Raw genomic sequence first — 27961 nt, 5'->3', positions numbered from 1 at the left:
CGGGGAGCTTCCTCTCAGCGGTGCTGTGGAGAAAAACATGGCGCTGGTGAGTGCTGAGGGAGGGGCTTCTGTCCCGCTAAAAGTGTAAAATTGGCGGGGGCTCATGCATATATACAGTGTCCAGCTGTATATATGCTCCTTTTGCCAAATAAGAGGTTTATATTGCTGCCCAGGGCGCCCCCCCCTGCGCCCTGCACCCTTACAGTGACCGGAGTATGTGAGGTGTGTGGGAGCAATGGCGCACAGCTGCAGTGCTGTGCGTTACCTCAGTGAAGATCATGAAGTCTTCTGCCGCCTCTGAAGTCTTCTTTACTTCTCATACTCACCCGGCTTCTATCTTCCGGCTCTGCGAGGGGGACAGCGGTGCGGCTCCGGGACGGACGGCGAGGGTGAGATCCTGCGTACCAATCCCTCTGGAGCTAATGGTGTCCAGTAGCCTAAGAAGCAGGACCTAGCTTCAGAGAGTAGGGCTGCTTCTCCCCCTCAGTCCCACGATGCAGGGAGTCTGTTGCCAGCAGAGCTCCCTGAAAATAAAAAACCTAACAAAATACTTTCTATCAGTAAACTCAGGAGAGCTCACTGAAAAGCACCCAGCTCGTCTGGGCACAGTATCAAACTGAGGTCTGGAGGAGGGGCATAGAGGGAGGAGCCAGTGCACACCAGGAACTAAATTCTTTCTTAAAGTGCCCATGTCTCCTGCGGAGCCCGTCTATTCCCCATGGTCCTTACGGAGTCCCCAGCATCCTCTAGGACGTTAGAGAAAATCGACTATCTACCCTACCCCACAAGCTCGCTGCCTAGGTGTCATCCTTGACTCTGATCTGTCCTTTGTTCCCCACATTCAGTCTGTCTCAAGATCATGTTACATGCATCTAAAAAACATATCCAAAATACGACCATACCTTACACAAGACACTGCTAAAACTCTAATCCACGCTCTCATTATCTCCCGCATTGATTATTGCAATAGTCTCCTAACTGGTCTTCCCAAAACGAGACTCTCACCACTACAATCCATTCTGAATGCAGTGGCGAGGCTTATCTTCCTCGCTAGACGTTCATCGTCTGCAGATCCACTCTGTCAGTCCCTCCATTGGTTACCTGTACTCTACCGCATTCAATATAAAATACTTTTACTCACACACAAGGCCATTAACCAAACTACACCAACTTACATCACTTCGCTTATCACAAAATATCTCCCAACCCGACCTCTTCGCTCTTCACAAGACCTGAGTCTCTCATCCACACTCATTACTCGCTCTCACTCACGACTGCAGGACTTTCATCGGGCTGCACCCACTCTGTGGAATGACCTACCACGCACAATAAGACTCTCCTCTAGTCTCCAAACCTTCAAGCGTTCCCTGAAAACTCACCTCTTTAGGCAAGCGTATCAAATTCCAGAACCGCCCACATAACTTTCATAAACCTTCCTATCAAATTGCATCCACTCTGTACAGTTCACACATATCCTCACGTCTTCTCATTCTATGCAATAGATAGGCATATTATTTACACAAGGAAAGGTGCTATTTCCCTATAGATTGTAAGCTTGCGAGCAGGGCCTTCCTACCTCTATGACTGTTATCACCCAGTTTGTTATTGTTATTTCAAATTGTAAAGCGCAACGGAATTTGCGGCACACGTGACATGTTGTTGGCCAATCTAGCCTTTGTTTCTCTTATTCATTTAACTCTGCTGGTTTCAGACTTAGGGGGTAATTCCAAGTTGATCGCAGCAGGATTTTTGTTAGCAATTGGGCAAAACCATGTGCACTGCAGGGGAGGCAGATATAACATGTGCAGAGAGAGTTAGATTTGGGTGTGGTGTGTTCAATCTGCAATCTAATTTGCAGTGTAAAAATAAAGCAGCCAGTATTTACCCTGCACAGAAATAAAATAACCCACCCAAATCTAACTCTCTGCAAATGTTATATCTGCCCCCCTGCAGTGCACATGGTTTTGCCCAATTGCTATCAAAAATCCTGCTGCGATCAACTTAGAATTACCCGCTTAATGCCTTGACATGTCTTGTTTAATTTGTGTCTGTTTCTATTGTATTATGTTCTTTGTCCTACAATAAACATATTCTTAAAAAAAAATAAAATTAAAGAAAACCCCTTCATATAATGATGCTGGCGATTTTGCTCGAAGAGCTCGGTGTTCAGTACAGTTCCCATTGTTTGAATTCCTTTCCTTATAATGATTGAAATCTTCACCCTGGGCTCTCCTGACAATCCTATGGAACACTAGTGTATCTATAATGAGAGCAGGCGGGTCAAACACATGGGCCTTAGTCCATGTGGACCCATACCACACACCCTGTGCCCATTTAATAGAATAACCTTGCAGCTGCCGCTGAAGAAATCACCAGGAAAGCCACCATATTCCCGGAGATATGTTCATACATGGTAGTGAGATCACTGGTAAAATGGCACCAGTGGAGACATGTGCGGTTTACACTGACACAAGAAGGGGGGTAGGGGCATTCAGGCAAAATTGCCATCCCTGGTCCCCTCCCCTCACACACCAATGCACACGTAAGGCAGGTGTGCGGGACCCTTTCACCCCTGCTCGGCTAAGTAGCAGGAGAGACCTCCCAACTTTATGAACTGTGGAACAAAGGTGCACGCATTTGGGACAGAGGGACAGCCAGGATTGCTTCGCCTTGTCTAATACAGCAATATACTAGCAGTTTGGGCATATTCATAGAATAAAAAACCTCACTTCCACCCTTTTCTGTGGGTTAGGCCAAAATACCTGAGAACGTAGCCTATAAATTCACTATAATCAATAGGGGTCTATGTACTAAGCCTTGAAGAGAGATAAAGTGGACTGAGATAAAGTACCAGCCAATCAGCTCCTGCCATGTTACAGGCGGTGTTTGAAAAATGGCAGTTAGGAGATGATTGGTTGGTACTTTAATCCAATCCACTTCATCTCTCTCCAAGACTCAGTACATAGACCCCATTGACTGGTAACTACTGAATTGTATTAAACACATGTTTAGCTTACAATATGCCTTCCTCCATTTTGTTTACTTAAAGGGAGACTACAATCGGTGCAATGCCCCTGTGATGCCACGCACTGCATTGTGGGAAAGACTGGCCACATGACAACACTCACTACATGACAGATGCCGTCTATGGCCCTCATTCCGAGTTGTTCGCTCGTTCTTTTTCATCGCATCGCAGTGAAAATCCGCTTAGTACGCATGCGCAAAGTTCGCACTGCGACTGCGCCAAGTAACTTTACTATGAAGAAAGTATTTTTACTCACGGCTTTTTCTTCGCTCCGGCGATCGTAATGTGATTGACAGGAAATGGGTGTTACTGGGCGGAAACACGGCGTTTCAGGGGCGTGTGGCTGAAAACGCTACCGTTTCCGGAAAAAACGCAGGAGTGGCCGGAGAAACGGTGGGAGTGCCTGGGCGAACGCTGGGTGTGTTTGTGACGTCAACCAGGAACGACAAGCACTGAACTGATCGCACAGGCAGAGTAAGTCTGGAGCTACTCTGAAACTGCTAAGTAGTTAGTAATCGCAATATTGCAAATACATCGGTCGCAATTTTAAGAAGCTAAGATTCACTCCCAGTAGGAGGCGGCTTAGCGTGTGTAACTCTGCTAAATTCGCCTTGCGACCGATCAACTCGGAATGAGGGCCTATATGCACAGTCCATGACACAAATATGCTTCATAATCCGACGGAATAATACAGCCTCGTCTAACCCCCTAATCTCCTGTAGCTCCTGTCACATTTCCAGGTACAGGTCACATGTGGCGTTCAAGTCTGTGATCACCCACTGGTGGCTCCCCGGCCGATGAAGAACTACTAGTCCCAGTCTGCCCTGAGAGCTGCATGCTGGGAATGTTCTACAGCAGCTGGCGAGCCACACTGTAATGCGGCTGAATGGATATTTCATATACGCATGTGATATTTCCATAGAACACGGTGCAAAGTGAGCGCTAGTCCGTCAACCCTACTGGAAATCGGCTTTTCCAGTGAACACATGTAATAAACTCAAACTGGAACCATTGTCGGGTTATTTGAGAATAATAGAAGTTAAAACTAAGGAATCTTGAGGTACAGGGGGATATGTATCAAGCAGCGTCTAGACTAGAGTGAAGAGGTTTCCCATAGCAACCAACCAGCTCTGAGTTAGCATTTATCACGTACATTCTATCAAATGATAGGCAGAAGCCGACTGGTTGACAGCCATTGACAAGTTGATTTTTGTTTTTTTTGGGAGAGTCACTGAGATCGATTCAATTCTCCGGCAGTTGAATAGCGCCGGGAATTAGCTCCCGGTGCCATTCAATACAGCGCCAAGTGACACTCAATTGTCGGGAATTCTTCTCTCACCCCCGGGGGATGCGTGAGGAAATCCGACAAAAGTGCTGCCGCGCGGCCGGCGCGAGGCTGATTCTGTCGGGAATCAGCATCGCGCCGGGGAGTTAAGATGGAGAATGCCCGTTCTCCCGACAAATCAACCTGTTAAGTCCGGGAGAATGGGCATTCGCCGACTTAACATGAGCTGAATTGAATAGCGACGGGAGCTAATTCCCGGCGCTATTCAACTGTCGGAGAATTGAATCGACCCCACTGTGTATGTTTCATCATATGTAAGCACGATCAGTGGAAACGTGTACCCTCGTGGGCTTGCTTTGCTCACCACGCTTCGGGCACGGTTACTATTCCCAATCGTAGTCCACGTGGATAGTATATCAAGCTAAAGTTGGAAAAACATGTAAAATCCCCATTAAACTTGTGTCCACTATTGTCATGTCAACATTTTGAACCTGTCGACATTTTGTAAGCCTTTTTGCTTGTCGACCTTTTGTCCATATGGCGTCGACCTGTAATCCAGATATCCATTTATTTTGACCAATCTGTATATGGGTACTATGTGACATCGCCGCCCATCGTCACGATGCTAAGCGCATATGTACTTACATATGCGCTTAGCATTGCCAAGGACAGCTCTTCCGATAAGAGCTGTCCTCTGCGATCCCCGACGGCTCCCTGACTTCCGGGTTTCAACCCCCTGTGTCATTCTGCGCATGTGCAGAATGATGGGGGCGGCCGTGGGGCACGCTGGGAGGGATTCGATCGGATCCATCACACCAGCGCTGTGGAGAGCAGCCCATAGGCTTCTATGGGGTATCGCTAGCAAAAGCTGGCGAACCCCTCTGCGGCGCTGACCCGTCGGCTGGGGCTTTGTACATTTGGAAAATACGGTAAACAGGGCTTTACCGCATTTTCCATTTAGTACATAACACCCCATGTGTGAACGAGTTTTACAGTGCGTGCAAGCCACCGTCCTCAAACACTGTACAGTATTGCCTTGGTGACCTCTGGGTACTGAAAACATGTATACCCTTACGGTGAATTATACTGTATTATTAGATATGATAAACTTAATTAAGTTTTCATTTTATTTTCTTGGAAACTAAAACTAAATTGCAGCCCTGAATGACCGCAACCCGGCAGATCTCCTCAGTCTGGTAACTCAGAATAGTCATATTTCAGTCCCCTCTGATATTACCACAGAATTTATAGAATTGCTCATTCAGAGTATTATAATACACATTGGGGTCAATTCAATTCAGCGACAGTTTAATAGCGCCAGGAGTTAGCTCCCGTCGCTATTCAATTCAGCTCCAGTTAAGTTGGCGAATGCCCATTCTCGCGGACTTAACAGTTTGATTTGTCGGGAGAACGGGCATTCTCCGACTTACCTCCCCGGCGCGATGCTGATTCCAGACAGAATGGGTTTCTTCTCTCGTCCCCCAGGGGTGAGAGAAGAATTCCCGACAATTGAGGGTCACTTGTCGCTGTATTAAATAGCGCCGGGAGTTATTCAACTGTCAGTGAATTGAATCGACCCCAATGTGTTAGAACAACCTGTAGCCAACCAGAGCATAATATATATACTGCTAGCTAGACCAACCTGTAGCCAGAGCATTATATATATATATATATATATATAATTTCTTTGAAAGTCCGCACTCACATCAGAAAAATCCATATATAGGGGTGCTCCTCAAAAAACCCCAAGGAGAGTTTCACATATACCAGGTATCCGAGACCAAAGAGATCTCAAAAGAGGGCACTCACCAGTCCAATAAATTAAAAGGCTTTTATTAGTTCATCGCAGTCATCAATAAATAGTCGACGTTTCGACCTATAAGGTCTTTTTCAAGACAGTCACCGCAGACATCCAGTCTGCTGACTGGATGTCTGCGGTGACTGTCTTGAAAAAGACCTTATAGGTCGAAACGTTGACTATTTATTGATGACTGCGATGAACTAATAAAAGCCTTTTAATTTATTGGACTGGTGAGTGCCCTCTTTTGAGATCTCTTTGGTCTCGGATACCTGGTATATATATATATATATATATACACACACACACACACACACACACACACACACACACACACACACATATATATATATATATATATATATATATATATGTATGAACGTTATGGTAAGAACTTACCGTTGATAACGTGATTTCTCTTATGTCCACAGGTATCCACAGGATAGCATTGGGATATTGTCGAGCGACAGCGATAATGGCACCAACACGGTCACGAGCTTTCTGGCCTCCCAGGATGCATTGGGGCCTCCACTATATAGTCCCGCCCACTGACTCAGTCAGATCAGTTCTTTCCACAGCGATTTTAGGCAGGAACATTAGGTAGAGACCTGTACAGGCGATAAGAACACACATGCACACCCTTCCATACAAGAAGGAAGAGGTTTAGTGATTGTCTAGATCCTCAAATCAGATGAGTCAGGGTGGGATCCCTGTGGACATAAGAGAAATCACGTTATCAACGGTAAGTTCTTACCATAACGTTAGTTTCTCTGGCTGGGTCCACAGGATTATCCACAGGATAACATTGGGATTCCCAAAGCCATTTTAGTGGTGGGGACGCTCCTGATTGCACAGGAGGACCTTTCGCCCGAAGTCTGCGTCATGAGAGGCAAAAGTATCCAAGGCATAATGTCTAATGAATGTGTTTATGGAAGACCATGTGGCTGCCCTACATATCTGTTCTGCTGAAGCACCCTGCTGTGCTGCCCAAGAAGGACCTACCTTACGTGTAGAGTGTGCAGAGACATTAGCCGGAATAGGGAGATCTGCATGAGAATAAGCTTCTGATATTACCATTCGGAGCCATCTCGCCAGCGTCTGTTTACTAGCAGGCCAACCTCTTCTATGGAATCCGTAGAGGATGAAGAGGGAATCGGTTTTCCTGATGGCACTAGTACGATCTATGTAGATTTTTAAAGCCCGGACCACGTCCAGCGACGCTTCTCCCGCAGATAGTCCCGATATCTGAAAAGCGGGGACTACAATCTCTTCATTCAGGTGAAATTTTGATACCACCTTTGGAAGATAGCTAGATCTCGTTCTGAAAACTGCTCTGTCTGGAAAAAAACTTAGGAAGGGAGACTTACATGATAATGCTCCCAAATCTGACACTCTTCTGGCTGATGCCATTGCCAGTAAAAAAAGAACTTTAACCATTAACCACTTAAGATCCGCTCTCTCAAGTGGTTCAAACAAAGGACCCTGGAGAAATTTAAGAACTAAATTCAAATCCCAGGGAGCTGCAGGAGGAACAAATGGAGGTTGAATATGTACTACTCCTTGGAAAAACGTACGTACATCCTGTAGGTCAGCAATCTTCTGCTGAAACCATACAGTCAATGCTGAGACTTGCACCATCAAGGAAGCAACCTTCAACCCCTTATCCAATCCTGCCTGCAGGAAATCCAAAATTTTAGCTACTTATAAGGATCTCGGATTGTAATTTTTTCCAGAACACCAATGAATATAGGCTTGCCATATTCTATGATACACACGGGCCGAAAAAGGCTTTCTTGCTCTAAGCATGGTTTGGATTACTTGCTTTGAAAATCCTTTAGCCTCTAAGATAGAGGTTTCAACAGCCACGCCGTCAAAGACAGGCGATCCAGATGACTGTGACAACAAGGACCATGCATTAACAGATCCGGACGTTGAGGGAGCAATATTGGTGCTTCCACGGACATTCTCAACAGATCTGTGTACCAATGCCTTCTTGGCCAAGCTGGAGCTATTAGAATGATTGCTCCTTTTCCTGTTTTATCTTTCTCACTACTCTGGGTAACAGAGATATTGGAGGGAACAGATATGTCAGCTGAAACCTCCATTCTACTGACAGTGCGTCTACCAGGACCGCTCCTGGGTCCCTTGTTCTTGATCCGTACCTCGGAACTTTGTTGTATAGACGAGACGCCATAAGGTCTATCTCCGGTAGACCCCATCTGTTCACCAGTGTCTGAAACACTTCTGGGTGTAGTGCCCATTCGGTTTCCTGAATGGTGTGCCGACTGAGAAAATAGGATTTTGGTACCTACCAGGTAAATCCTTTTCTTTGAATCCATAGGGGGCACTGGAGTACTCTTGGGATATGGACGGCTTCCACCGGAAGAAGGCACTGAATAAATTAATTTTGAGACTACTCCTCCCCTCCATATCCTGCAGCACTTCAGTGTTTTTTACTGAGCCGAACAGGATCGATAGAGAGATTGACAAAAGGAGAATTACATATAGTCTCACAGACAACAATAAAGTTGACACAACGTAACAGACAACTAAACAGTTGACACCATAACTGATTAACCCTTGTTAAATTTAAACCAGTCGTGAAAGTGTGTTACCATAAGAACCACTGGACTCCTAAAACAGGTAAACTGCTCTGGGTGGGCGTCCAGTGCCCCCTATGGATTCAAAGAAAAGGATTTACCTGGTAGGTACCAAAATCCTATTTTCTTTTTCATCCACTAGGGGTCACTGGAGTACTCTTGGGATGTACCAAAGTCTCCTCCGTGGCGGGAGAGCTGTTTGGCACCTGTAACACTAAACGGCCAAAGCTAGATGCTGCTGCCGCGAACGTATCAAACTTGTAAAAGCGCACAAACGTGTGCACTGACGACCAAGTAGCCGCACGGCAAAGCTGTGTCGTAGAAGCCCCACGACTCGCTGCCCATGACGTCCCCACAGAACGTGTGGAATGAGCTGTTACTGAAGTAGGTGGCTGTAACTTAGCATAAAGGTAAGCCTGACGTATAGTCAGTTTGATCCATCTGGATAAGGTCTGCTTAGAGGCTGGCCAACCCCTCTTAGCTGCGTCATAGAGAACAAACAACGTATCTGTCTTACGCACAGTAGACGTTCGGGAAACATAGATGCGCAATGCGCGAACCACATCCAACATTCCAGAATCTCCTGTTAACACAGGAACTACTATTGGTTGATTGATGTGAAAAGACGACACTACCTTTGGTAGAAAAACGGGATTCGTCCGAAGTTCCGCTCTGTCATCATGAAAAATTAAATACGGTGACTTGCATGACAAGGCACCCAAATCTGAAACACGCTTAGCCGAAGCTAAGGCTAAAAGAAAAATCGTTTTCCAAGTGAGAAATTTAATATCCACTTGTTGTAAGGGTTCAAAGTAATCGGACTGTAAAAAAATCTAAAACCAGATTCAAGTCCCATGGTGCTGTAGGTGGAATGAAAGGAGGCTGTATCCTCTTTACACCCTGTAGAAACGTATGTATTGACTGCAACGAGGCCAATTTCCTTTGAAAATAAATTGACAACGCAGATACCTGCACCTTTAGTGTGGAAAGACGTAGTCCTCCATCTAACCCCATTTGTAAAAATAACAAAAGACGGGATAATTTAAAAGACGATGTCGGAAATTTCCGAGCTTCACACCAACCTATATAAGTACGCCAAATTCTATAATAATGAGCTGCCGTAACCGGCTTCCTAGCTCGTACCATGGTTGGTATAACAGACTCAGGAATGCCCTCTTTCCTTAAGATGGCCTTTTCAACAGCCACCCCGTCAAACGCAGCCGCGCTAAATCGGGGTAAAGGAACGGACCCTGTTGTAACAGGTCCGGACGTAGTGGGAGTGGCCACGGATCGTCTGCGAGTAACCCGAGGAGATCCGAGAACCAAGCCCTCCGAGGCCAATGAGGCGCTATTAGAATGACTGTGACGAACCCTCTCTTGATCCGTTTTAGCACCAACGGGAGCAGCGGAAACGGTGGAAACAGATACACAAGGCTGTATGGCCACGTGGCTGTGAGAGCATCCACCGCCACTGCCCCTGGATCTCTTGTTCTGGACACATATCTTGACACCTGATGATTGTGGCGGGATGCCATTAGATCCACCTGAGGGTAACCCCACTTCTGGATCAACATCTGAAATACTTCTGGATTTAATGCCCACTCTCCTGGATGAAAATCCCGACGACTGAGAAAATCTGCCTCCCAGTTGTCCACTCCAGGAATGAACACTGCCGATAATATCACCTGGTGATATTCGGCCCATCTGAGGATCCGAGCTACTTCCCGCATAGCCATGCGGCTTCTCGTTCCTCCTTGTTTGTTTATATATGCGACTGCCGTCGCGTTGTCTGACTGCACCTGAACAGTCTGAAAACGAAACATGTACACCGCTTGTCTTAGAGCATTGTAAATCGCCCTGAGTTCCAGAACATTTATGGATAGCGATCTTTCGTGATCCGCCCAGAGGCCCTGGAGCCGATAACTCTGAACTACAGCTCCCCAACCTCTGAGACTTGCGTCTGTTGTCAGAATTATCCAATTCGCGACGCCGAATCGTCTCCCTGCAGATAGATTGTGTATTTTTAACCACCAGAGAAGAGACACCCTGACTTGTGGTGACAACCTCACCCTGTGGTGCAGCTGCAGATGTGATCCCGACCACTGTGCTAACACCTCCAGTTGAAACGGACGTGAGTGAAATCTTCCGAACTGAAGTGCTTCGAAAGCCGCCACCATTGTGCCTAGAAGGCGAATGCACAAATGTACTGAGACTGTGCGTGGCTTGAGCACTAATTGCACCAGATGACGAATGCCCTGTACTTTCTGTTGTGGCAGGTAAACCCTTTGTTTTACTGTATCGAGAATCATCCCTAGGAATTGAAGTCGTTGACACGGAATTAGATGTGATTTCTTTAAACTGACTATCCAACCGTGCTGAACTAGTACATTGTACGTTAGTAAGGCATGTTGGAGAAGCAATTGTTGAGACGGAGCCTTTATGAGTAGATCGTCTAAATACGGAACAATTATTACCCCTAGGGACCTGAGATGAGCTGTCATCACGGACATTACCTTGGTGAATACCCGAGGCGCTGATGAGAGGCCAAACGGTAGAGCCTGAAATTGGTAATGGTCTCGCCTTATCGCAAACCTTAAGAAACTCTGGTGAGGTGGCCAAATCGGAATGTGCAAATACGCATCCTTGAGATCTAGTGCAATCATGAATTCCTGTGGCTCTAACCCTGCAATTACTGACCTGAGAGATTCCATCTTGAATCTGTGGTAAGTGACGTAATGATTGAGACCTTTTAGGTTCAATATTGGCCTGACTGAGCCATCTGGTTTTGGTACCAGAAACAGACTGGAATAATAACCCTGCCCCTGTTCCTGCACAGGGACCGGAATTATCACTGCAGCATTCAGCAGAGACTGAATGGCAACCTGCAGAACTGCTTTCTTGTCGTCCGACACAGGCAGTCCTGTCGTGAAAAATCTTCCTGTCGGAAGATAATCGAACTCTATTTTGTAACCCTCTAATACTAAATTGCGGATCCACCCATCTGTGGACGTCTGCAGCCACGCCCCCTGAAAACTCTGAAGGCGTGCTCCCACAATTGGAGATCCGAGATGGGCTGGGAGCCCGTCATGCCACTGGTTTGTTAGTGGTCTTGGTGTCTTGACGACGTGTATTGGATTGTCGGGCACTACGTCCCCGACCTCTTCTGCCCGGCGTGACTGCTCCTCCCTGCCCACGAAAGGGCTGAGTTCTAAAGGATTTGAACGCCGGACCAGAATATTTCCGTTTAGGTACAGTTGTAGGCGATGGAAGAAAAACAGACTTCCCTCCAGTAGCCTCAGAAATCCATTTGTCCAATTCAGGACCAAAAAGTTTCTCCCCATCATAAGGCAATGCCTCTATACCTTTTTTAACCTCCGTCTCCGCCTGCCACGAACGCAGCCAAAGTGCTCGTCGTACTGTGACTAGCGATGAGGACAGGCGAGAAGTAAGCTGACAGACGTCAGTAGAAGCTGTACATAGATATTCAGCAGCTTCCCAGATTTGATCCGCGAGAAGTATAAGATGATCATCTTGCAGAGCCGATTTGAGCTCCTTTATCCATACCATTAAAGCTTTAGTAACCCAAATGCCAACCAACCCAGGTCTCAGCAGCACTCCAGTTGCTGTGTACATGGACCTTAGCATAGCCTCTATTTTACGATCTGCAGGGTCTTTAAGCGTAGTAGCAGTTGGAACTGGTATGGTTAACTTCCTCGTAAGTTTAGATACGGATGAATCCACCAAAGGTGGGTTCTCCCATGTAGCTGTCATGGCCTCTGGAAACGGGTAACTCGATTTAAATCTACGAGGAATAGAAAACCGTTTGTCCGGATTTTTCCGTGACTCCAGTAACATTTTATTAAGAGATTCCGAGATAGGGAAACACATCGGAGATCTCTGTCGTTTAGTAAAGACTACCTCATCATTCGTCAGTGGCTCCTCAGTTTCCGTAAACTCCAGCGACTGACGAACTGCTCTGATGAGATTGTCAATACCTGGGCTGTCAAAGTCGTCACCTTCTGACTGTTGTTCTATTTCGCCCTCCTCGTACTCCTGTTCAGTGAGATCTAGTATCCCAGAGACAGGAAAATTAGTAGGAAAAGGAAACTTATCTTTTCCACTCAAGGTGGACTTATGACCAGTTTGAGACTCCCCAGGTAACTCAAATGGTCTCATCTTAAACTCAGATCTTGCCGCCTCTCTTTCTTCACGAGAGGCGGCCAGTTCTGATTGTAAACCAACTAATACATCTGCAAGTAAAGCCCATGGCGGGTCCTGAGATGCTGGCTTTACTTCTGGAATGGAAATCGTATTTATGGCTGTATTAACAACACATGCTGTACATGTGGTGGATCCATCAGGCAACACACTCTTACAGACATGACATGACAAATGTTTCTTAGATTTTGCTGGTGTCTTACTCATTATGAAGACAGACAATACAAACTCCACACAGACAGACTGCACGACTCAGTAATAACACCAAAGTTCCTGGTATATATCTAGGCAAGTGCAGTGCCTGCCAGAAATACGAAAACTGACCCCAAAATTCCTCTAGTACCACTCTTAGCCGAGATGTAAAATAGGAAACCTGGAACAGACAGGAGAACATTTAAACATATTAAGCATTTCTTGACACTGCCAAATACTGTTAAAGTCTCCCCCCCCCACTCCCACGACCTCCGTGTACAGCACCGGGTCTGGGCCTGTGGAAGTTTTGCAAAGGGCCGTGTGAGCGGCCTGCCTGTAGACCCCGGACAACGGAACTCCTCGGCTGCTGCGGGCGGATGGCGGAAGCAGAGAGCGTGCTGCATAGAGCCGTGGAGCGGCCTATGCACACGTGCTCCCGCCCGCCACACACAGCATAGCGGCGTGTCTGTGTAGCCAAGCAGCGCTGCTGCTGCGCAGGGAGCAGCGGTCTCTTAGGATGCTGGGAGCCGGAGAGTGAGAGCGCGCCGCATGGACCGTGAAGCGGCCCCTGTACACGCGCTCCGGGCAGCGGTGAGTACCCAACAATCCCCAACAGTGGAGCGGCAGCAAGCGCTGACCGCCCCAACCCAACATACCTGGACCGTGACAAAAGTCTATGACGGGGCCTTCATCCAAGCTCCGTCCAGCTTTCCTGCAGGCAGCCTGCAAGTGGAGTGAGGGAGCTCTTTACAGAGAGGTCCGACACTCACGGCTACTCAGCCGCTTCCACTGTCCCTGACCCACGCCTGTTAGAAGGGGGGAAAGGACGTGGAAATTGAAGGGAAAAAAAAAACTTAGAAAAAAATTCCAATACTTTGTGGACGAGCTCCACTATGCCTTCTAACTGTGTCGAGCACAGAAAAAACACTGAAGTGCTGCAGGATATGGAGGGGAGGAGTAGTCTCAAAATTAATTTATTCAGTGCCTTCTTCCGGTGGAAGCCGTCCATATCCCAAGAGTACTCCAGTGACCCCTAGTGGATGAAAAAGAAAATCCGCTTCCCAATTTAGTACACCCGGGACAAACACTGCTGACAATGCCGGGAGATGGAGTTCCGCCCATTTTAGAATGGGAGTTACTTCCTCCATCAGACTCTTGCTGTGAGTTCCTCCTTGATGATTGAGGTATGCTACTGCCGTCGCATTGTCTGAGCGGATCTGGACTGGTCTTCCTTGTAGATTGTCCTTTGCCTGAACTAGGGCCAAGTAAATGGCTCTTATTTCTAACAGATTTATCGGCAGGCGACTTTCCCTTGCGGTCCATTTTCCCTGGAACCATAGGCTTCCGAGTACCGCCCCCCCAGCCTTGCAGGCTGGCATCTGTCGTCAGGACTTGCCACTCTTTTATCCAAAAGAGTCTCCCCTTGTTTAAATGGTCTGTCTGTAGCCACCATGCTAGAGACCTTTTTACATTTACTGGAATCTTTATCATCTGCTTTTTTATCGTTTGATGATTTCCGTTCCATTTGGTCAAAATGAGATGCTGCAACGGTCTGGAGTGGAATTGCGCATATTCCACCATGTCGAACGTTGATACCATCAGACCCAACAGTCGCATTGCTGCATGGACTGACATTGTCTGGGCTTGCAACGCTTCCTGAGCCATGACCTGCACCTTGACTATTTTTTTCTCTGGTAAGAGAACTCTCTGTAGGTCTGAATCCAATATGGCTCCCAAATGAACCATCCGCTGTGACGGATTCAGGGACGACTTCTCCCAATTTATGAGCCACCCGTGTCTCTGTAAACAAACTATCGTCTGTTGGAGATGGCTCAACAGTAAATCTTGCGACTGTGCTAAGATTAATAGGTCGTCTAGGTATGGGACTATTCTTATCCCTTGCTTGCGCAGACAAGCTGCCATAACCACCATGATCTTGGTAAACACCCTGGGTGCTGTAGCTAGCCCGAAGGGCAGAGCTTGGAACTGGAAGTGTTCCTTGAGGATGGCAAACCTGAGGTAACACTGATGTGATAGTGCTACAGGTACATGTAGGTAAGCATCCCGTACATCCAGAGATACCATATAGTCTCCCGGTTCCATAGCCAACATTATGGAGCGTAACGTCTCCATGTGGAACTTCGGGATCCATATGTAGTTGTTCAACATCTTCAGATGTAGAATTGGTCGATATGACCCATTTGGTTTCTGGATTAGAAACAGATTGGAGTAATACCCCTGTCCCCTTTGTGATGGAGGTACTGGGACAATCACCCCCGACTGCAGTAATTTTTGGACTGCTTCTTGCAGGGCATTGGCCTTCGACTCTATACGAGACGGGCTGGTGCAAAAAAATCTTTGAGGAGGCTGCCTCCTGAATGGGAACCCATACCCCTGAGATACTACCTTCTGCACCCAGGCATCTGTTGTTGACTGTTGCCATATGTGTGCAAATTGCAGGAGTCAGCCCCCAACCCTGGAATCCTCCAGGCGGAGGCCCGTCTCTTCAGGCTGAGGGTTTCTGTTCAGGTTTGGAAGCTGGCTTCTTGCTAGCCCACTGCTTCCTACCCCTGGATTTAAACTGGGGTTGTTTAGGCTCCTCTTTAGCTTTCGCTTTGCTTTGCCAGCGAAATGAGCGAAATTTTAAACCCTTGGACTTATAGGTAGCCGGAAATCTGACCTTTTTCGATTCAGCCTCTGACTCTAGGATATCCGATAAGGGTTTTCCAAATAATATATTACCCACGAAAGGCAATGCTTCCAATTCTTTCTTGGACTCCGCATCTGCCTTCCAGGTCCGTAGCCAAACTGCTCTGCGAGCGACTACTGCCAGGGCTGAAGCTTTAGAAGCAACAGTGCCAACATCAATGGCTGCTTCTTCTAAATACTGGACAGATTGTCTTAAACGGCAAAGACGATCCTCTTGCTCCCTAGTAGGAGAGGGGATGTCATTCTCTAGTTCCTCTATCCATTCGCCCATTGCCTTTGCTACCCAGGCCGAAGCCATAGCAGGTCTTACCACTGCACCTACAAGAGAAAAAATATTTTTCAATAGGCTCTCTACCCTTCTGTCTGTGACATCATTCAAAGAGGTAGATGACAGTGGTAAAGCAGATTTATGCACGAGTCGCAGAACATGTGCATCTACTTTTAGAGGAACTTCTCTCTTCGAACAATCTCCAGCAGGAAATGGATAATAAGAATCCCATCTCTTAGGAATCTTATACTTTTTACTGGGCGCTGCCCAAGACTCATCCATCATTTCCGTCAACTCATCTGACGCTGGAAATTCAGCCTTCACTGACTTTGTTCGTTTGAATACAGGTGCTTTTGCTTTTAACGCTGTCTTGGCTGGTTCTTCCAGAGAAAGCACAGCCTTCACTGCATTAATGAGTTCAGCTACATCATCTGAACTAAAGCTCTGCGACTGATCATCATACGGAGTTGACTCTATTGTTTCCGCATCATCATCCAATGTATCATCTTGTGTAGTCTGCCATACAGACGTATCTGTCTTAGTCTTACCTGCCCCTTGGTTGCTTGTAGAAGCTACTGGAACCAAACCATAGGAAGGGAGCTGCATGTATGGATTCATAGTGTAACCTAACCCTTGAGGTGGTGCTACCGGAGCTAACCTGTCCGCTATTGAAGACAGAGTCTTTGCGAACATATTCCATGGTGGCTCTACTGGAGGCTGTACTAACTCCTGTTTTTTACTTCGCTGAAAAGCGAAACAGTTTGCACACAAACCCTCATAAGTGACCAATTGATTCATATCAATTACCCCTGACTTACAAGATAAGCATGTTAGGGCTATGGGAGTGCTTGACAAATTCTCCTCATCACTTTTGCCGCTCACAGACATTTTATCTGATATTGACTACACAATTTTGTGACTGAAAAACACCCTATAATCAGTATATAGAGGTGAGATCAATCTGACCACAGTGCACCTGATTTGAGGGTCAGAACAGGACTGACATTACACAGAAAAGTCAGTACGCATACTAGCAGTCAGTCACATGTTAAAGCATTAGACATTGTCATATGAGAATACAACCTCCATAATAACTTAAACATAAGTAGGAAAATTGTACTTCTGTTTAACTGGTTCTTTTTTCAACATAACATGCAGAAAACACAGTAATATACAGGTCTCATATGCAATAGGTACTAAAAATTAACAATGCATACTAAGGAGTAGAAAGGAATTTTTAGTACTGTATACCCTGCCTCCAGAGAGCGGGATACAGGGAGACTCACCACACTTCCATATCCAAGCAAAGACGCTCGTAAGACGCTGAGTGGATCAACTGATCTCGGACACGGACGCTCACCAACGGAACCCTCGTGGTAGCGTCTGAGCCGGAAGTGAGGTCATTCAGTTCATGAAACGAGAGACATGCGGGAACTGATCATGAACTCGGAGGAGGGACAGCCAGGAGAGCGTCTGAAACCCCCTGTTGACTTAAACTCCCAGGATCGCGGCCTCACCTAGTCCTGGCGCCTATGATCCCAAGAGCGTAGCGCTGTCACACCGGGATGTTCGGCGCATCAACACACTGTTTGTAGTCTCCACCAAATCAGTGTAGCTGTGTCCTGACCCCTCTAGTAAGAGGAAGTCCATAGACTCACCGTCTCCCCATGCTCCGGCCACAGCCTGGTAACGTCTGCTGGACCTGCTAGAACATCCGACACAGACGCCCGTCGAGACAGCACTGTACCGCGGAGGTAAGTGTTGTTGTGACCCGGTGGGGAGTTGTTGGAGCGACTCTTTCTAATATGCGTTTAAGACGCTGTTAAGAGAAGTTGCTCTAAAAATATAGTAAGTCTATAAAAATAAAGTAATGAAAACTTGAGGCTGCTTTCACAGCAGCCCTGTGACCATGCGGCTTCCTGCCGCACCAAGCAAAAAACTGATCTGACTGAGTCAGTGGGCGGGACTATATAGTGGAGGCCCCAATGCATCCTGGGAGGCCAGAAAGCTCGTGACCGTGTTGGTGCCATTTTCGCTGTCGCTCGGCAATATCCCAATGTTATCCTGTGGATAATCCTGTGGACCCAGCCAGAGAAATATATATATATATATATATATATATATATATATATATATATATTGTGACAAGAACACTGGGATAGTGTTTGAGGGCAGGTATATTTGTCCCAGGTTCTTGTCTTACATGTTTTAGAAAATGTTAACTTCTAGGAAAAATGCTTTTTGTTTTGTCTGAACCTTTTCAGTTTGCTGTAAAAGCTGGGTAAAGGCTCTGAGAGAGAGATAAGGCGAGTTCTAGACATTGGGCCCAGTTCGGGTCTTTGGCCTCACAGAGGGCTAATCAGGGTTTCAGCTGTGTAAGAGTGATATAGTGCTTCTAACCTGATTAGTATGGGCAGACTGCCTGGGGAAGGCTGCAGGATCTGTGTGTGAGAGACACGCTTTCTGATGCAAGTAAGCTATACAGTATGTACTGAAGAACTCTGTGTTTTGTTTAGTGACAGTTAGGAACATCTTATGTTTAGTTAGTGCCGGACAGGCAAGGTATTTTTATTTTGGGGTTTGTTTTATTTTTTGTTTCAATAAAACTGGCCGGGGTCAGTTGTACCAGAAACTGGACTTGTGTTGTTCCTCAGCTGCTGCGTGCGGCCATATTCCCCAGGAAAAGGCACCTTGCACCCCTACAGTGTTACAACTTGGTGGAGAATGCGAGCAGGCCGTTCTGCGCATAAGTGAAAGCAGCAGCTTTGTGAGGCCTGCAGAAAACGGTGGTTTATGCAGATACAGCCCAGTGTGAAGTTACTGAGACTCACCCCTGAGGGTTTGATATATGTCCTGGGTGAAAGCAGCTACAAAGCCGCCTGAAAAATCTGTTGACATGGAGGATCTGCTTAAAGCCTTGCTGCAAGCTACAGCGGCTCAGCAGGAGGCCAACCGACAGCAGCAGGTGGCAATGGAGGAAAATTGGAGACTACAGCAGGAGGCCAACAGACAGCAGCAGGTGGCAATGGAGGAAAATATAAGACAGCAGCAGGTGGCAATGGAGGAAAATAAGAGACAACAGCAGGCAGTTGTTGATGAACTTTACAGGCAACAGCGTCAGGATAGAGAGGCCTTAGCAGAAGTGGTGCAGAGACTTGCAGCTCGGGTTGGAGATGTGGCCGTCAGTGCTCCAACCAGCTCTAGTTCTATACGAGCCAGTCACTTCCTGCAGAAAATGACAGAGGCTGATGATGTGGAGGCCTATCTGACCACGTTTGAAAGGACTGCCGAGCATGAGAACTGGCCGAAAGCACAGTGGGCCAGTCTGCTGGCACCTTTCCTGTCAGGTGAGCCCCAAAAAGCTTACTTTGATTTAAGCCCTGCTGAGGCTCGGGACTATGATAAACTAAAGACTGAGATCCTGACCCGCCTGGGAGTCACGCTGTCAGTACGAGCACAACGGGTGCACCGTTGGCTGTACGCCATGGAGAAGCCTCCGCGCTCCCAGATGCACGACCTTATTCAGCTAACAAAAAAATGGCTGCAGCCAGAGACATTAACTGGTCCCCAGATGGTGGAAAGAGTCGTCATGGACCGCTACTTGAGATCTTTGCCCATGGTCCTGCGCAAGTGGGTGAGCCATGGAAACCCGGGTACTGCTGACCAATTAGTGGACATGGTAGAGAGGTATTTGGCAGCAGAGGAACTACTGATGACCACCCAGCAACCCATAGATCCTCGACAGCGCCCTTCAGTAAAGACTGGTAAGACTGTTCCGTGGGAAAACGTTGCTGGGCGGTTAAGAGAACGCAAGGCTGGAGAGACTGTAAACACTGGCCCTGGAAACAGGCCAATGGGGCTAGAACGGTCTATGCTGCCCAAATGGGTTGATAATCGTGTGGTTAAATGTTTTAGGTGTGGTATGCCAGGTCATGTTATTGCCAATTGCCCAGTCACGCAAGAACCCATGCAATGTGATGCTGCCTTTGAATGTCGCAGAATGTCTTTCTTTGCTAGGTTAGCCTGTACTGTGGTACCTTCACCTGAGCTGGAAAAACAAATGTGTGATGTGTTCTTAGAAGGTAACCGGGTAGAGGCCTTGCTAGATTCAGGAAGTTTAGTTACCCTCGTGAAAGCTGGGTTAGTGAACCCCTTAAAGGTCCAGCAAATACCTATTGGGGTAACTTGCATACATGGGGATACCCAACATTATGCCACTGCTGAGGTGAATATAGAAACTTGTTGTGGGTCAGCAATGGTTAAAGTGGGACTGGTCCCTACCTTGGTGCATGAGGCCATAATAGGGAGGGATTTTCCTCATTTTTGGAAACTGTGGGAATCACGGTTATCAACAGATGTGAGAAGTAAAAAGCCAGTTGATAATACCGGTGATTTTATGGATGTACGTGGGTCTTCGGAACTTTCTGGCCCTTTGCCTTTTGCTAGTTTGGCTGGGAAGTGACAGATGGGGAGTCCAGTGAGGACCCTCTTGCCGGGAACAGAGACATAGTAGTTAGAACTGAAAGCGTGCCTGACCTGGAGGTAAAGAAGGATCTGTTTGCGTCTGAACAGTTAAAGGATCCTACCTTAATAAAGGCTAGAGAGAATGTTAAGATTGTTAATGGGGAACCTGTGGTACCAGGTGACGGGGTTACGTATCCCCACATGGCCATCTGTAATGAGCTCTTGTACCACATTGTCAAAAGGGGTGAGGATGTGGTGGAACAGCTGGTAGTTCCCCAGCCTTATCGGAGAACGGTACTAGATTTAGCTCATAGTCACGTTACCGCAGGACATTTAGGGGCAGAAAAAACCACTGAAAGAGTTTTACAAAGGTTCTTTTGGCCAGGGGTTTATAAAGAAGTGTCTGAATATTGTTCTTCCTGTCCTCAATGCCAGTATCATGCCCCTAGACCCCATTTCAGGAGCCCACTAGTTCCCATGCCTATTATAGAGGTCCCGTTTGACAGAATAGCCATGGATCTCGTGGGGCCCTTGTTAAAGTCTGCTCGGGGCCATCAGTATATCCTGGTAATTATGGACTATGCCACTCGATATCCTGAGGCTGTCCCTTTACGCACTATCACAACCAAGGCGATAGCTAGGGAGCTGGTGCAGGTATTTAGTAGAGTGGGAATACCAAAAGAAATTTTGACTGACCAAGGTACTCCATTTATGTCAAGGATCATGAAAGAGTTGTGCAAGTTATTTAAGGTCACTCACCTCAGGACGTCCATCTACCATCCCCAAACTGACGGGTTGGTGGAAAGGTTTAATAAAACATTAAAAAGTATGTTAAAAAAGGTTGTTGAGAGAGATGGGAAAAACTGGGATTGTTTGTTGCCCTACTTGTTAATGGCCATCAGAGAAGTTCCTCAGTCCTCTACGGGGTTTTCTCCATTTGATTTGTTGTATGGTAGACACCCCAGAGGGCTGTTGGATATTGCCAAAGAGACGTGGGAAGGACAGCCCACTCCTTATAGAAGCGTTATTGAGCATGTAACACAAATGCAGGATAGGATTGCAGCCGTGGTACCTGTTGTCAGAGAGCACATGGAACAGGCCCAAAGTGCTCAACAGAGGGTCTATAACCGGAGTGCCAAGATACGGGAATTTGCTCCTGGAGATAGAGTTCTTGTTTTGGTACCCACTGTGGAAAGCAAATTCCTAGCTAAATGGCAGGGTCCATTTGAGATTAGGGAAAAAGTGAATAAGGTTAATTACAAAGTATACCAGCCGGGAAAGAGAAAACCCGAACAGATCTACCATGTTAACTTAATCAAACCCTGGAAAGATAGGTTGTCTCTGTCAGCGGAGCCTTGCCCTTCGGTGTCTTCACCCCGGTTGCTTCCCGCAGTGAAGGTGTCAGAGACATTATCAGCTGATCAGAACAATCAGGTTAAAGAATTTCTCATCCAAAATAGGGAGGTATTTTCAGAGCTGCCTGGCCGAACGACCATAATAAAACATGACATTGTCACAGAACCAGGGGTCAGGGTTCATTTAAAGCCATATAGGATTCCTGAAGCTCAGCGAGAAGCTATTTCTAAGGAAGTTAAAACCATGTTAGAACTTGGAGTCATAGAGGAGTCTAACAGTGAGTGGTCCAGTCCCATAGTGCTCATCCCGAAGCCCGACGGTAGCATACGCTTCTGTAATGACTTTCGTAAGTTAAATGAGGTGTCCAAGTTTGACGCATACCCCATGCCCCGTGTGGATGAGCTTGTAGAAAGGCTGGGAACAGCCAGGTTTCTCACCACATTGGACCTGACCAAAGGTTACTGGCAAATACCTTTATCTGATAGCGCCAAAGAAAAAACAGCCTTTTCGGTTCCGGAGGGGCTGTACCAGTATTAAGATGTTACCCTTTGGGTTGCATGGGGCTCCAGCAACCTTTCAACGGGCGATGGATAAAATTTTGAGGCCCCATAGAAAATATGCAGCTGCCTATTTGGATGATGTGGTAATTCACAGTACAGACTGGGGGTCCCATTTGGTTAAAGTACAAGCAGTACTGGACTCAATCAGAGAGGCAGGGTTAACTGCTAACCCAAGGAAGTGCTGCCTCGCAATGGAGGAGGTCAAATACTTGGGCTTCACCATAGGCAGAGGTCTGATTAGGCCCCAATTGAATAAAGTTGATGCTATTCAAAACTGGCCTCGTCCAGTGAATAAAAAACAGGTAAGGGCTTTTTTGGGAATTACTGGGTACTATAGACGGTTTATTCCTAATTTTGCGACCACAGCGGTGCCGTTGTCAGACCTTACCAAAGGGAAGCAGTCAAATGTGGTGAAATGGAACCCTGATGCAGAAAAGGCGTTCCAAGCGTTAAAAGTGGCTTTGTGTTCACAACCGGTGTTGATAACACCAGATTTTTCAAAAGAATTTGTGGTACAGACAGATGCCTCAGAGGTAGGGATAGGTGCTGTGCTGTCCCAAACCAGAGATGGGGACGAACACCCTATCATTTATTTGAGTAGGAAACTCAATGAGCATGAAAAAAGGTATGCCATTGTGGAAAAGGAGGCTTTGGCCATTAAGTGGGCACTAGATACCTTGAGATATTACCTCTTGGGTAGACAATTCAGACTAGTGACAGACCATGCCCCTTTAAAATGGATGTATGTAAATAGAGGCAAGAATGCTCGTGTAACTAGATGGTTTCTAGCGTTGCAGGACTTTAAGTTTACTGTCGAACATAGACCGGGAACACAATTGGCCAACGCAGATGCATTGTCTCGCATCTTCTGTTTGGGGGCTACAAGTGTTCCGGCCCCTAGGTCGAAACAGGGGAGGGGGATATGTGACAAGAACACTGGGATAGTGTTTGAGGGCAGGTATATTTGTCCCAGGTTCTTGTCTTACATGTTTTAGAAAATGTTAACTTCTAGGAAAAATGCTTTTTGTTTTGTCTGAACCTTTTCAGTTTGCTGTAAAAGCTGGGTAAAGGCTCTGAGAGAGAGATAAGGCGAGTTCTAGACATTGGGCCCAGTTCGGGTCTTTGGCCTCACAGAGGGCTAATCAGGGTTTCAGCTGTGTAAGAGTGATATAGTGCTTCTAACCTGATTAGTATGGGCAGACTGCCTGGGGAAGGCTGCAGGATCTGTGTGTGAGAGACACGCTTTCTGATGCAAGTAAGCTATACAGTATGTACTGAAGAACTCTGTGTTTTGTTTAGTGACAGTTAGGAACATCTTATGTTTAGTTAGTGCCGGACAGGCAAGGTATTTTTATTTTGGGGTTTGTTTTATTTTTTGTTTCAATAAAACTGGCCAGGGTCAGTTGTACCAGAAACTGGACTTGTGTTGTTCCTCAGCTGCTGCGTGCGGCCATATTCCCCAGGAAAAGGCACCTTGCACCCCTACAGTGTTACAACTTATATATATATATATTTTGCTCAAAAAAATAAGTGGGAACACAAACAACACATCCTAGATCTGAATGAATGAAATATTCTTATTAAATACTTTGTTCTTTACATAGTTGAATGTGCTGCCAACAAAATCACACAAAAATTATCAATGGAAAACAAATTTATTAACCCAAGGAGGTCTGGATTTGGAGTCACACTCAAAATTAAAGTGGAAAAACACACTACAGGCTGATCCAACTTTGATGTAATGTCCTTAAAACAAGTCAAAACGAGGCTCAGTAGTGTGTGTGGCCTCCACGTGCCTGTATGACCTCCCTACAACACCTGGGCATGCTCCTGATGAGGTGGCGGATGGTCTCCTGAGGGATCTCCTCGCAGACCTGGACTAAAGCATCCGCCAACTCCTGGACAGTCTGTGATGGATGGAGCGAGACATGATGTCCCAGATGTGCTCAATTGGATTCAGGTCTGGGGAACTGGCGGGCCAGTCCATAGCATCAATGCCTTCGTCTTGCAGGAACTGCTGACACACTCCAGCCACTTGAAGTCTAGCACTGCCTTGCATTAGGAGGAATCCAGGGCCAACCGCACCAGCATATGGTCTCACAAGGGGTCTGAGGACCTCCTCTCGGTACCTAATAGCAGTAAGGCTATCTCTGGCGGGCACATGAAGGGCTGTGCGGCCCCCCAAAGAAATGCCACCCCACACCATTACTGACCCACTGACAAACCCGTCATGCTGCAGGATGTTGCAGGCAGCAGAACATTTTCCTTGGCGTCTCCAGACTCTGTCACGTCTGTCACATGTGCTCAGTGACAACCTGCTTTCATCTGTGAAGAGCACAGGGCGCCAGTGGTGAATTTGCCAATCTTGGTGTTCTCTGGCAAATGCCAAACGTCCTGCACGGTGTTGGGCTGTAAGCACAACCCCCACCTGTGGACGTCGGGCCCTCATACCACCCTCATGGAGTCTGTTTCTGATCGTTTGAGTAGACACATGCACATTTGTGGCTTGCTGGAGGTCATTTTGCAGGGCTCTGGCAGTGCTCCTCCTGTTCCTCCTTGTACAAAGGCGGAGGTAGCGGTCCTGCTGCTGGGTTGTTGCCCTCCTACGGCCTCCTCCACGTCTCCTGATGTACTGGCCTGTCTCCTGGTAGCGCCTCCATGCTCTGGACACTACGCTGACAGACACAGCAAACCTTCTTGCTACAGCTCGCATTGATGTGCCACCCTGGATGAGCTGCACTACCTGAGCCACTTGTGTGGGTTGTAGACTCCGTCTCATGCTACCACTAGAGTGAAAGCACCGCCAGCTTTCAAAAGTTACCAAAACATCAGCCAGAAAGCATAGGAGCTGAGAAGTGGTCTGTGGTCCCCACCTGCAGAACAACTCCTTTATTGGGGGTGTCTTGCTAATTGCCTATAAATTTCCACCTGTTGTCTATTCCATTTGCACAACAGCATGTGAAATTGATTGTCAATCAGTGCTGCTTCCTAAGTGGACAGTTTGATTTCACAGAAGTGTGATTGACTTGGAGTTACATTGTGTTGTTTAAGTGTTCCCTTTATTGTTTTGAGCAGTGTGTATATATATATATATATATATATATATAAAATAAGAATTTACTCACCGGTAATTCTATTTCTCGTAGTCCGTAGTGGATGCTGGGAACTCCGTAAGGACCATGGGGAATAGACGGGCTCCGCAGGAGACTGGGCACTCTAAGAAAGAATTAGGACTACTGGTGTGCACTGGCTCCTCCCTCTATGCCCCTCCTCCAGACCTCAGTTAGGGAAACTGTGCCCGGAAGAGCTGACACAACAAGGAAAGGATTTGGAATCCCGGGTAAGACTCATACCAGCCACACCAATCACACCGTACAACTCGTGATAACTATACCCAGTTAACAGTATGAATAACAACTAAGCCTCACTGAACAGATGGCTCAGAACAATAACCCTTTAGTTAGGCAATAACTATATACAAGTATTGCAGACAATCCGCACTTGGGATGGGCGCCCAGCATCCACTACGGACTACGAGAAATAGAATTACCGGTGAGTAAATTCTTATTTTCTCTGACGTCCTAGTGGATGCTGGGAACTCTGTAAGGACCATGGGGATTATACCAAAGCTCCCAAACGGGCGGGAGAGTGCGGATGACTCTGCAGCACCGAATGAGCAAACTCAAGGTCCTCCTCAGCCAGGGTATCAAACTTGTAGAATTTTGCAAACGTGTTTGATCCCGACCAGGTAGCAGCTCGGCAAAGTTGTAAAGCCGAGACCCCTCGGGCAGCCGCCCAAGAAGAGCCCGCCTTCCTCGTGGAATGGGCCTTCACAGATTTAGGATGCGGCAGTCCAGCCGCAGAATGTGCAAGTTGAATCGTGGAGCAGATCCAGCGAGCAATAGTCTGCTTAGAAGCAGGAGCACCCAGCTTGTTGGGTGCATGCAGGATAAACAGCGAGTCAGTCTTTCTGACTCTAGCCGTCCTGGAAACATAGATTTTCAGGGCCCGGACTACATCCAGCAACTTGGAGGCCTCCAAGTCCCCAGTAGCCGCAAGCACCACAATAGGTTGGTTCAAATGAAACGCTGATACCACCTTAGGGAGGAATTGGGGACGCGTCCTCAATTCTGCTCTGTCCATATGGAAGATCAGATAGGGGCTTTTACAGGACAAAGCCGCCAATTCTGACACCCGCCTAGCCGAAGCCAAGGCCAAAAGCATGACCACTTTCCACGTGAGATATTTTAATTCCACGGTCTGAAGTGGCTCAAACCAATGTGATTTTAGGAAATCCAACACAACGTTGAGATCCCAAGGTGCCACCGGGGGCACAAAAGGGGGCTGAATGTGCAGCACTCCCTTAACAAACGTCTGAACTTCAGGCAGTGAAGCCAGTTCTTTTTGAAAGAAAATAGACAGGGCCGAAATCTGGACTTTAATGGAACCCAATTTTAGGCCCATAGTCACTCCTGACTGTAGGAAGTGCAGAAAACGACCCAGCTGAAATTCTTCTGTGGGGGCCTTCATAGCCTCACACCAAGCAACATATTTTCGCCATATGCGGTGATAATGCTTTGCTGTCACATCTTTCCTAGCTTTTATCAGTGTAGGAATGACTTCAACCGGAATGCCCTTTTCCATCAGGATCCGGCGTTCAACCGCCATGCCGTCAAACGCAGCCGCGGTAAGTCTTGGAACAGACAGGGCCCCTGCTGTAGCAGGTCCTGTCGGAGCGGCAGAGGCCAAGGGTCCTCTGAGATCATTTCTTGCAGTTCCGGGTACCAAGTCCGTCTTGGCCAATCCGGAACGATGAGTATAGTTCTTACTCCTCTCTGTCTTATTATCCTCAGCACCTTTGGTATGAGAGGAAGAGGAGGGAACACATAAACCGACTGGTACACCCACGGTGTCACTAGAGCGTCCACAGCTATTGCCTGAGGGTCCCTTGACCTGGCGCAATATCTTTTTAGCTTTTTGTTTAGGCGGGACGCCATCATGTCCACCTGTGGCCTTTCCCAACGGTTTACAATCAGTTGGAAGACTTCTGGATGAAGTCCCCACTCTCCCGGATGGAGGTCGTGCCTGCTGAGGAAGTCTGCTTCCCAGTTGTCCACTCCCGGAATAAACACTGCTGACAGTGCTATCACGTGATTTTCCGCCCATCGGAGAATCCTTGTGGCTTCTGCCATCGCCATCCTGCTTCCTGTGCCGCCCTGTCGGTTTACATGAGTGACCGCCGTGATGTTGTCTGACTGAATCAGCACCGGCTGGTTTTGAAGCAGGGGTCTTGCCTGACTTAGGGCATTGTAAATGGCCCTTAGTTCCAGAATATTTATGTGTAGGGAAGCCTCCTGACTCGACCATTGTCCTTGGAAGTTTCTTCCCTGAGTGACTGCCCCCCAGCCTCGGAGGCTTGCATCCGTGGTCACCAGGACCCAGTCTTGTATGCCGAATCTGCGGCCCTCTAGAAGATGAGCACTCTG

General features: G+C 47.2%; 1 protein-coding gene across 4 annotated transcripts in view; it reads right to left on the bottom strand.

Moving 5' to 3' along the window:
* Nucleotides 1–27961, bottom strand: part of GNB3 (G protein subunit beta 3) — a 130505-nt gene that overhangs the window by 56013 nt on the left and 46531 nt on the right. Inside the window, exon 1 of one of the 4 annotated variants that reach the window (XM_063962468.1) lies at nucleotides 1176–1270. The exons of 2 other annotated variants lie outside the window; for them this stretch is intronic. In XM_063962468.1, coding sequence (XP_063818538.1) covers nucleotides 1176–1255 — 80 coding nt within the window. In that variant the 5' untranslated portion in view covers nucleotides 1256–1270. Of the gene's footprint in view, nucleotides 1–265; nucleotides 289–1175; nucleotides 1271–27961 lie in introns of those variants that run through there. One more of the 4 variants, XM_063962471.1, reaches the window with a different exon arrangement.

Source organism: Pseudophryne corroboree, chromosome 3, assembly GCF_028390025.1.
Source record: "Pseudophryne corroboree isolate aPseCor3 chromosome 3, aPseCor3.hap2, whole genome shotgun sequence".
NCBI classification, from domain to species: domain Eukaryota; kingdom Metazoa; phylum Chordata; class Amphibia; order Anura; family Myobatrachidae; genus Pseudophryne; species Pseudophryne corroboree.
The sequence above is the reverse complement of the archived record's forward strand: the minus strand, read 5'-3'. Positions and strand labels throughout refer to the sequence as shown.